The following is a 12,320-nucleotide window of genomic DNA, read 5'->3' on the forward strand; positions in this document are numbered from 1 at the left end:
CAGCTAGTCTATAAGAAGGTATTCATTTCTTAAAAAAAAAACACTGCTTTGATTGAGGACACTAAAGACGTAATCAATTAGAATGGTGGTGTAGATTGTTTACCATTAATTACGCCAATCTGAATTATTAAAATCTTAGTTTTTACAAAGAATGAAGTTGTATTTAATTATTGTCATACAAGAAGGAAGAAGGATTCAATAAAACTACGTGTAAAACAAAATCTCCATTTCTTTATTCTGTCTGTATACATCAAACAAAAATGAGAAGAAAAACTTTACGTATTATATGCTGGGATTACATAGACGACCTACAAAAAGTGAATTTGTACGTTTATCGCAAATAAAATGAACGAAAGGGTGATCTGCCTTAAACTCTTCTGGATAGCGTCGAGCGAGTTTACGCCTTGGTACAATCATACCTGTATATAAAAAAACACACATTAATTAGAATGAAAAAAGAAAAAGAAAAACGACAATTGTACCTATATAATATTATATTGACAATACAGGACTGTTGTAATGTAACTAAAAATATTGTTTCTATAAATACTACACTTTACTACGACCCTTTCGGTTCTTCTAACATTGTCTGGTGTACTTTTCGTTTGCATATCAAATACTCAAGAGACATTATAAAAGTGTTTCTGTACCGAGCTACTCACACTAGTACTAGTGAGAAATGTTATCTATACCAGACAATGTTAGTAGGTACAATAACTAAAAGAAACCGATTATGCAAAAACATTAGAACTTTTTTGTAATTTTATTCGTCATCAGACTAATGAAGATCAATTTTCTTTTAGTATTTTTCAATGATGAAACCAAATTTAGCAACAATGGAGGAGTAAACTGAGAGAACTGTCATTATTACTCTCAGGAAAACCTTTACTGGATTAGCCAAAAGCATTTCCAAAATATTTATTCGGTGGTGTGGTATCACAGAAAATAATATTATGGGACCCTATTTTTTAGTGGAAATTTAAATGGTGGAATGCATTTGAACGTTTTAGTAAACTATTTAACCCCCATTTGTTAGACGAAGCCCCTTTAAATTTGATAGAAGTTAATGTGGTTTTAACATGCTGCTCACGCATAATGAGAAAGATTTGGATAGAAGGTACACAAGAAATAGATGGATGGGTAGAGAATCAGTTAATAGTTGGCCTTCCTGAAGGGGGATGGTAAAGGATAAAGTGTATGGAGACCCTATGTTATGTGTGAATGACCTGAGAGAAAATATTGGAGAAACCTGTCGATAGGTAGGTCGACTGCATTTTTACTTCCCGAGCGTAAGCAAAGGAAGTATTGTAATCGAGTCCGTCGGCCGACTCTCTACTTTTACGTTTTCTCGATTAAGAATATCATGTAGATGGTAAAACGCTAACCAAAATTTGTCTAATCATCCCCACCACTAATGCGATGACGTCACTTCAAAATTGTACATAGTAAATGGGTTTTCAATTGTATAAAATAACATAGTCCTACACATGTAGTTTACAACTCTGAATCGACTTTTCACCCGAAACGTCCAGATTTTTGGAAAAAAAATCAAAATTATAAAACAACATTTTTTAATTTAATTTTTAATCTGCTAACCAGAATGCTTTGAAATGTTGCAGATGTTTTAAGGTTATAAAGAGCATAATAAATGTTTAGTCAAAATATATTTGCTTATCCCCTCCAAAAAATTGATGACGTCAGCTCGAAAGTTTGTCGAATAAATCTTATCCAAACTGTAAAAATATGATGAGTCTGTACTTGTAATTTATCACTCCATTCATATTTTTTGGATTTGCATATACAGGCTGACTCAAAAAAATTAATGAATGCGTAAATATATTTTATTGATTTAATCAGGAACTACAAAACGGAATGCTCTGACATCTTGCAGATGTTTTAAGGTTATAAAGAGCATAATAAATGTTTAGTCAAAATATATTTGCTTATCCCCTCCAAAAACTTGATGACGTCAGCTCGAAAATTTGCCGAATAAATCACATCTAAAATGTACAAAATATGATCAGTCTGTACTTGTGATCTATCACTCCATTCATATTTTTTGGATTTGCATATACAGGGTGATTCAAGAAAATAAATGAATGCGTAAATTTATTTTATTGATTTAATCAGGAACTACAAAACCGAATGCTTTGAAATCTTGCAGATGTTTTAAGGTTATAAAGAGCATAATAAATTTTTAGTCAAAATATATTTGGTTATCTTCTACAAAAAACTGATGACGTCAGCTCAAAAGTTTGCCGAATAAATCGTATCTAAAATGTACAAAATATGATGAGTCTGTACTTGTGATTTATCATTCCATTCATATTTTTGGATTTGCATATGCAGGGTGACTCAAAAAAATTAATGAAGGCGTGAATTTATTTTATCGATTTAATCAGGAATTACAAAACCGAATGCTTTGAAATCTTGGGAATATTTTAAAGTTATTATAAGCATGGTAAACTTTTGTTCAAAATGTATTTGTTCATCCCTCCTAAAAATTGATGACGTCACCCTTAAATTTTGCTGAATAAATCCTATCTAAAATGCAAAAAATATGATGAGTTTGTACTTGTGATTTATCATTCCATTCATATTTTTTAGATTTTCTTAAGAGGTGGTTCAAAAAAATTAATGAAGTCAATTTATTTTATTGATTAAATTAAAGGCAACACTTATTATTAGTATTACACCCCAACCAACCCAATTTGGTAGACACAAAATTTGTTAAAGGAAAAACTCGGTTGAAACATAAGGGTAGCACGCTTATTTACATCGACTTTAACATTACAGACCTGCATTTGTTTTATGCGTTCACTTGGTTCCGCGAATGTGAAATAGACATGTTTATAATCAACCAATTGTGAATTTCACCGTCAAGAATTAAAATAAAACCCAATGTTTTATATAATAAGCGGAAGTCGAAGCAATAAAACCGATGGTCGTTTTGTTTACAGTTTCTCTGTTTGACTCTCACGTATTCTGTTACGCTTGTCATCTTAAATTAAGAATGTTTATACATAAACGATTTTCAGTTGCCGTATACGTGAGTAAATTGTTTCGTTATTTTATTGATTAGAAAAAATCAATATTCAAAACGACCCAATTCATTTTCCCGAAAATTTGGGAATACAATAATTTTATTCTACTATTATTTTATTCTACGTACTAGCTGACCCCGTGAACTTCGTTTCACCTACAATTTAATTTTGAATATGCGAAACCGAATGCTTTGAAATCTTGCAGATGTTTTATTATTATTATTATTATTATGTCAGTGATGGTCAACAGGCAATAGCCCAATTACTGACCACCTTAGCAAAATATATAACCAACAGCTGAACCCACGAAGGCAAAGTTAAACAGACTGAATGTAGCTACATATACAAAGAAAAAACCTATTTATTTAAATATATCAAATGCATTCTGTTCCGAATTGTATAAAGTACACATCTTGTATATAGGTGAGTGTTTTACAACGTTTAAGCGAGGAGTAGGCAAATAGAAGCAATCATGAGAACGAGATGACAATCTGGGGACAAGCAAATATAATCGACTCAAAAGATCCGGACAATCAATATGAAAATGAACCAACTTTTTTAAAAAATTCAACGATGCAATAGTCCGTCTGCAATGTAAATCTCTAAACCCAAATTGATTTAAAAGAGTAATATGGGACGAACCCCTTGGTGGATAAACACCATCCGCCCTAAAAGCTAAGTACTTCAAAAAACGTCGTTGAATCTTCTCCAATGTGTCTATATGAATCCGAGAAAATGGAGACCAAACAACACTTGCATATTCAAGCTTGGATCGCACATAAGCAAAATATAAAATTTTCAAACAATCAAAGTCATTAAAACTACTGCCACATCTTAGTATAAAACCGAGTGATTTGAGAGCATTGGCACATATATTATTTATGTGATTTACAAAAGAGAGTTTGGAATCAAAAGTGACTCCCAAATCACAGAAAGAATCAACTCTAGTCAAAGTGGTGTTATTGAGATCATAGGGATACAAGGTTTGGATATTTTTGTTAGTAAATGACATAATAAAGCATTTGTCAAAATTTACCGGGAGAAAGTTACAATTGCTCCAACATAGAAATTTCTGCAGATCATCTTGTAACATCCGGCAGTCATTAATACTCGAAACAGTTCTAAAAATTTTTAAATCATCCGCATACATAAGAATGTTTGAACTAATACTCTTTGCGATGTCATTTATGTAAATCACGAACAAAAGAGGTCCAAGAACCGAACCCTGAGGCACTCCAGACAAGACAGAAATACTATCTGACACATGACCATTATATTTAACGCACTGAGTCCTATTGGATAAATACGATTTAAACAATGAAAGTAATGAAGCAGAAAACCCAAAATTACTTAATTTAACCAGCAAAATATCATGATTAAGTTTGTCGAAGGCCTTGGAAAAATCAGTATAGGCCACGTCAACCTGAAGCATAGTATCAAAGCTTTCTGAAACAAACTGTGTGAATACACAGAGGTTAGATATGGTGGAACGGTTACTTACAAATCCATGTTGACAATCAGATATTTTACTACGAACATTAAATAACAAAAATTTATGTAAAACAAATTCAAAAACTTTGGCAAAGTTACAAATTAGCGAAATGGGCCTGTAATTCTCAATTGTATTTCTACTCCCTTTCTTAAAAATTGGAGAAATAATAGAATGTTTCCAGATATCGGGAAAGATGGCAGAATTTATTATTAAATTAAAGATGACTGATAAGGGATGAGAAAGCACCGAAGCACAATCAGATAATAAAAAACCCGGAATATTATCGTGACCACTCGTTAAGTTACACTTAATTTTTTTTAGCGCTTTAAACACATCTGCTTCACTTATCGTGTTGAATTGTATAAGATCATTGTAAGAGTCACATACGAATTCATTCAAATTTGTGGCTTTACAGTCAGTGTAACCTGAACTAAAATGGGTTGCAAATGCATTTACTATATCTGCAGGATTACAGAGTACCTTGTTATTATAACTCATTTGGGACGGTATACCCCCTTGTTTTTTAAGTCTGCTTATATGTGTCCAGAATTTATTAGGATTGGCTTTTATGTTATTTTCCAAATCGCAGATGTAATCACGATAGGCAATTTTGACATCACGTTTTATTTCGGAACGTACAGATTTGAAATTCAAAAGATCCTCTAAACTTTTACTTCGTTTATACCTAGACCAAAGTTTCCATTTAAATTTGATTTTATTAATAATGTCAAATGTGAACCAAGGCGGGAAGGGGCTATGACGAATGTTACGAGTCTTGGGCACATAAATATCAAGGATGTTAATAAGTTTATTGTAGAATAAAGTACATGCAGTATTCGGATCATTAACTCCATTTAACCCTTAATTACTCGCATGCGTGTATAAAATACACGCAGTTGACGTTTTTGTCGGCCATTTGCTAAAAACTATTTCAATGCGCAAGCGCTTCTAGGTATTCCTCATTTATCTTTCTTATAAGCATTTGAGGTTAAGAACAGCGACCGTACAGTGTGTTATTGCTAATTAAATTAGTTTGATTTTGTCCTGTGTACAAATTACACCGTGCGACTTAATATGTAAGTATTAATTGTGTAAAGTATAAAACATACATCGAATAAAATTTGATCAAAAACTGATTACAAAAATATTTTTTCACTTGAAAACAGGTTTCCAATCCAAGTGAGGAATCCCAATTGTTTGACTGATGAAGAATTAGCTGCTTTTCATGATGAAGATCTATCTGAAGAACAAATAGTGGGTGGAGACGATTCAGCAGATTCCGAAGAACAATTCGAACTTAGTGAACATGAAAGCAATTCAGAACAAGAGGCTAGTGGCGATAACAATGTCGATAATTTGGTAAATGAAGATGAACATTCAGATTATTCAGTTACGGCAACAACAGCTCTTCAAAATGCAAACGATGGCGATGGTCCAGTTTACAAAACAAAGCATAACTTGGAATGGAGCAAATTGCCTCTGAAGAAAAAGTCAAAGACACCTGCAAAAAACATTTGTAAAGAACGTTGTCATCCCCTCGTCCCAAAAAGTGAGATATCAAACGAAATATCTGCTTTTGAGAAATTTATAAATGCTGCGATGGTTGAAGAGATTGTAAGATGTACAAATATTTTTATCAGAAGAAAACAGGAAAATTATGCGCGAGAGAGAGATGCACGTGAGACAAATAAGGAAGAATTTTTGGCATTCTTGGGACTGCTGATTCTCTCCGGTGTAAAAAAACAAGGTCATACCAATTTTCACGAATTGTTTAGCGCCGACGGAACGGGAATAGAAATATTTCGAGCTTGTATGAGCGCAAACCGTTTCTTGTTTCTTCTTTCTGTAGTCCGATTTGACGATGTGGGCACTAGAGAAAACAGACGCATAACCGACAAAATGGCAGCAATACGACATATATTTGATGCATTTGTTGCAAACTGCAAGGGCTCTTATTGCGTTGGAGAGTTTATGACAATTGACGAGATGCTGATTCCTTTCCGAGGAAGATGCAGTTTTATTCAGTATATGCCAAACAAGCCGGCAAAGTATGGACTAAAAATTTTTGCTTTATGCGATTCCAAAACATTTTACTTGTCTAATTTAGAGCTTTACTGTGGCAAGCAGCCAGACGGACCTTATGTCTGTGAAAATTCTCCACAAGCAGTTGTCAGTAGGTTGACAAACGACTACGTTGGAAAAAATAGAAACTTGACGACTGACAATTGGTACACGAGTTACCCACTTGCAGAGGATTTACTAAACAAAAAAACCACATTAGTTGGCACATTGAGAAAAAATAAAAAAGAGATACCTGCCGAACTATTACCTAATAAATCACGACCAATTCCATCTTCAATATTTGCGTTTCGGAAGGATATGACGCTAGTATCCTATTGCCAAAAAAAAAATAAAGCTGTGATACTACTCTCGACTATGCACGCCGACGATATTGTCGACAGATCTTCAAATAAGCCTGATATCGTTTTGTTTTACAATTCTACTAAAGGCGGAATTGACACCGTTGACGAAATGTGTGGTAATTATTCGGTACAAAAACGAACAAGACGCTGGCCTCTGGTTCTTTTTTTCCAAATGATTAATATTGCGGGAATAAACTCTAACATAATTTATAAATACTTTCACATAGACTCCAATAAACAGCCACGACGTATTTTTCTGAAAAACGTTGCATTGTCTTTGATGAAGCCTCATCTGGAAACTCGAGCAAACATTGAGACGCTTCCTATAGATATAAAAGGCTTTCTTTCTAAATATAAAAAAACTTCAACGAACATTGAGAGGAATGTTACAAGAAATCGAGGTAAATGTGTCTTTTGCGAAAGTAAGAAAAATCGCGTTACAACCATCACATGCGACTTGTGTGGTAGACTAGCATGTAAAGAACACGTAGTAAAAACACAAGAATGCGTAAGCTGTCGTAAAAGTAGAACAGAAGAGCAAGAATAAAGTCTTATTCTCATTGTTTTAGAATTGAATTTTTGTTTTTTGTTTCTCATTTTTGTGAATTTAAAGTTATTTTATGTTGTATGTTCTAAATTTAAATAAAACCCTAGAGTATTTTTGAATTTGAATTTTGAATTGTTGAATTTTTCTTATTGTACAAGTTGGTTAAAATCATAAAAATTATAAAACTGAAATAAAAGAAAAGCTTAAAAAGTCCAAAAACGTGATGGTGTATAAAATACACTGTGCGACCAATTAATAAACAAGACAAAGCGCGAGTAATTAAGGGTTAAAAACGACCAATTAATTTGCCCAAGATGGTGATAAAGGTTGGGATAATCAGCTTTCCGGAAGTTCCATCGTTTAACTAATATTTCAGAATTACCTAAAATCTTACTTTTTCCTTGATGAGTAACTATGGTAATTACCAGAGAAGGATGATGACTGTCTTCTGGCAAAAGATAATCATGACAACCATTAACAGAGCACTCATAGTTAGAAAGAATCAAATCTAAAAGTCTGCCATTAGTGTTCATAATAGTATTAAACTGACAATAGTTATTAAGATTTAAAAAAGTGCTTAGGGCAGACAACTTGTTATTACCAACAATATTGTTCTCTAAACCAATATGATATTCAGCAATGTTAAAGTCACCTATGATAACCACACGATCATTCCATAAATCAGCAAGATTACCGAGCAAATTAAATAATGAGATATAATCATCAACAGATGACATGGGTGGAACATAAATTACCAAAATGTAGAAAGAGACATATCTATATGTAAGTTTTACCCCCACAATGTCAATTAAATGCAACTCATCAAAACCATGCGGGGACAGATCAATCTGCAAAACAGAGAAATATTTGCGCATTGCTATCAGAACCCCACCACCTCTGGTAAGAGTAGTTTTATTAAATTTACGATCAGATCTGTATATCTCAAAATTGTCAGGACAAAATTCTGAATTAGCCACAGAATCAGTAAGCCACGTTTCAGTGAGAATTATGAGCTCAAAATTACGAAAGTTAGTAAAGAATTGAAAAGTTCGATTAGTTTTGAGTTTATACCTCGGGCATTTTGGTAATAGATTGATAACGAAGATAGTAAAGTGATCGAAGCAGTAGAATTATTATTAGTTGAAACGGTACCTAATAAAGTGGGATCCTCCAATGATTGCTATATGGCGGAGCCGAAAATGTCGCACTTGATTTTATCCATGGTTTTTCTAAATAACGTACATTGTTTATAGTCCCAAGCCGCATGATCATACGTAACATCAGAAACTTCAAATTCATCTGTCGCTAAACTTTCAAGGGGTGGGTTTTTCCATCTCTAGTTAACTTAAAATATTTATAGCAGTTGCAACATTTAAAACTATCAGACCGACAATCAACAAGTTTATGCTCTCCGGCACATTTTGGGCAGCTAGTTTTATTTTTACAATTTTTCGATACATGACCGTAGTTGTTGCAATTGTAACACCTAGTTACTTCGACAGCATCATAGATGGAACAACCATCGAGACCAATAAGACAGTGACCGACGCCCAATGCTCTTTTATATGTGTACAAATCGACTTCAATTAAGGCTTGATATACAGTATTATTTCTTTTTGTACAGCTCAGTTTTAACAAATTAACACTCGAATTAACATCAAAAATAGACTCATTTTGTTTTTTAAGGTATAACAAGAAGTTCTCCTCATCAATATCATCTGAAAAACCAGTTATTCTAATTGTTGGTCTTATACTTTTAACTTCACGAATTTCATAGTCATCAGCAAACTTACCTTTAGCAATTTGTTTGAACGATTTAGTATTTTCACACCCAAGCAGCAGTCCCCCATCCTTGAGTGGTTTTACTGGTGTTTTAAACATATGATAAGCATAATACATTTTTATTCAAAATAATATTTACTTCCTTCAAAAAATTGATGACGTCAGCCCACAATTTTGTCAATATCACGTGAGCTACCTGTATAAAGGTCACGTTTTTCGGTCCTTTGTGTTCAGTATTAATTTCTGTTTGATGCCGGCAAGATCGTCGCTTCTTTTGGCGTAAAAGTGGAGCGTTTTAGCGAATTTCTAGTTTATTATTAATACATATTACGGAAGATATGTTCTTTAGTGCTGTGAACACGAACGAAAATGGATATTTTTCCGAAAAGGACCGAAAACAAAGTAAGTACGACTTCAGTTTTAATTTATCGGATTCCATGATTCGTTTATTCGACAATGTTTAAATTTTGGAAAAATTTTCGAAACGATTGAAGTTGGTGGGTCAAAGCTATACATTTTCGCGACATAATTAAATAAAATTTAAACATAATTAATATAATTCATAATGTTCAAATATGATAACTATCAATATATGATAATTAAACCGAAATCCATTTTCCTAAGAACACGAGGTTAGCAAAAACAAATTAGTTTGTTTAAACATTGTTAAATTAACCCCAAAAATGTACAATTTCTGAGCTAAAATATGAAAATTAATTTTTGCAATCTCATCGTGACGTACGATGACGTCACTGTCACGTGAGCTACTTGATGAAAGGTCAAATTTTCGATCCTTTCTGTTCAGTTTTGATTCCGGTCTGGCAGCAGCAACACTGGAGCTCCGTTTTGGGTTAAAAGTAGCACGTGTTCGCGAATTTCTAATTTATTGTCAATAAATATTAGCGAAAATGTTTTGTGTTAAGTGCTGTGAACACGAAAGAAAGTGGATATTTTTCCAAAAATGCCCGATTTTTTTTGAAATATGTTGTTAATAATATGCATTCAGGACTGATAAAGTACGGCTTTAGAGTATACAAAGTACAGCGTTCATAATTCACAAAATACAGTATGCATCATTTTTAAACTCCGGCGTCCAAATTTACAAAATACGGTGTCCTTCACCCATGCTATCAAACTCTAGTCCTCTTTTTTAATGGCAAGACGCACTCCAGACCTCCTCGTATTGTTTGGTTCTTGCTGGGCAACAGCAACGAGCGAGCAAAGTCATCGCTCTTTGGTGGCAAACGTGGAGAAATTTGTATATTGTAACTTTTGTAATTGAAGCATTTTGTACTGTATATTTTATGTGTAACTAACTTAACTTGGGTCTTGCCAATTTAGCTTCTGTGGTGCTTTGTTTTCACGGTGCATTTGCTTGGGTTTTAATTTTCCAACAGTGCATTCTTTGGTTCCGAGTCTGAATTCTCCATGTCGTCAGACGCTCTGGCTTGGGGGGGTTCTGTTGGCCCTTAGACGCTGGGTTGCATCGCTCTTTGAGAATGAGGTAAGACGACCTTGGATTTATGCGGCTGCATTCCTCCCTTGGACGTGTGAGCGCTGCGACCTATAGATTTCGTCCCGAGTTCCATCGGTGTGCTTGCTTGAGTTTTCATTTTGCAACATTCTCAATTTTTGGTGCAATTTCTTCCGGTGGTGTATTGGGTACTAACTTTGCATTTGTATTGTATCTGAATTTTATCTGTATCTGTAGTGTATTCTGTATTGTAGTTAGATTGTAGGTACCTGTATTGTATTTCCATTGTATTGTACTGTATAACGTTCTATCCCTCATTAACAAATCCTTGCCCTTTCCTTTCCTAGCGAGATCTGCTCCAGACCTTCCCGTGGTTCTTGCTGAGCATCAACTATCGAGGACAGAAAATTCAAATTCAAAACCAGCAAAGTTTCACAAAAATCATGAAAATCGCTCGTTGGTGGGCAACGTGGAGCAAGAGAGACTTTTGTAACTCAACTAACTTTGTTAACTCTATATTCTTAAGGAAACAAAAATATATTACATTTAATTTATTATTTATAAGGACAAATAGTCATTTGCCACGCCGATGCCCATTTTTAGATTAAATGCTCACAAAACGCGTAGATGTTCAATTTGTGTCCAGGGAGATACAATGTTTGTAAGTAGGTACTTCGTACTTCGAATATGAGTATCTACTCAGTTTTATTCATACCATCCAATATCTCGCTTCAATGTTTGATTATGTTGATTATGAGCACAACGCTGATTAACTTCCGTATCCAAATTACGCATGAAATAAATTATTACGATTTGCACCTGAGGTAGTTCGTCGCACATTTGATTGACTTCGTGGACCTATGTCAGCTTGTCGTCTTCTCGGCATTGTAATGAACTTCATAAAACGACACAGAATTATTTTCACAGGCAATCAAATCTGTAAATTTTGTCTTGAGAATTTTAAAATATCGAAAACTTCAAATTAAATCCTCGAATAACGGTAAAAGTTGAGGTTTTGTCGAAACCAACAAAGTGAACATAGGTAAATAGAATGGCAGATCAAAATTAATAAGAAACTTTCGCAATGCGTAACTGAATTCACTTTAACAAACACTTTTCTTGAAATAAACGACGTTTTTTGTTACGAAAAAACAAACAAAGACTTGAAATTCAATAATACTTTTCACAATCGCAAGGAAGAAATAGTTTTGTGTGACACGTCAGTCAGGCGACAGGTCCGTCAGAATTAAAATTCATTCCAAGTGGCGATTCCCGTGCAAAATTTTTAATTTTTTTTTTATCTTTAACCGGTCTCATTTTTTATAAATATTCTTACATATAAACCTTCTCCTGACGATAAGGAACACGTGAAAAAAAGAATCGTCCGATTCGGTGCGGCCGTTCTCAAGTTATGGGCGTACATACATTTCGGCGATTCATTTTTATTAATATAGATTACACTACATCTATCCCAACTGATATACGTGTCCTTGCAAAAATGGTGATGACGTCATCGCAATTTTTTTTAAATTCCCACTACAAAAATGTAATGAGAAAA

At 33.8% G+C, this 12,320-nt stretch overlaps 1 protein-coding gene across 1 annotated transcript in view; it reads right to left on the reverse strand.

Moving 5' to 3' along the window:
* Nucleotides 1-211: 211 nt before the first annotated feature.
* Nucleotides 212-12,320, reverse strand: part of LOC135122661 (leukocyte elastase inhibitor-like) — a 59,255-nt gene continuing 47,146 nt past the window's right edge. Inside the window, exon 4 of the mRNA XM_064046997.1 lies at nt 212-419. Coding sequence (XP_063903067.1) covers nt 283-419 — 137 coding nt within the window. The 3' untranslated portion in view covers nt 212-282. The remainder of the gene's footprint in view (nt 420-12,320) is intronic.

The sequence above is a fragment of the Zophobas morio genome, unplaced genomic scaffold (assembly GCF_036711695.1).
Source record: "Zophobas morio isolate AGI-343-1 ecotype UQ-CSIRO unplaced genomic scaffold, CSIRO_AGI_Zmor_V1 ptg000005l, whole genome shotgun sequence".
Classification (NCBI taxonomy): domain Eukaryota; kingdom Metazoa; phylum Arthropoda; class Insecta; order Coleoptera; family Tenebrionidae; genus Zophobas; species Zophobas morio.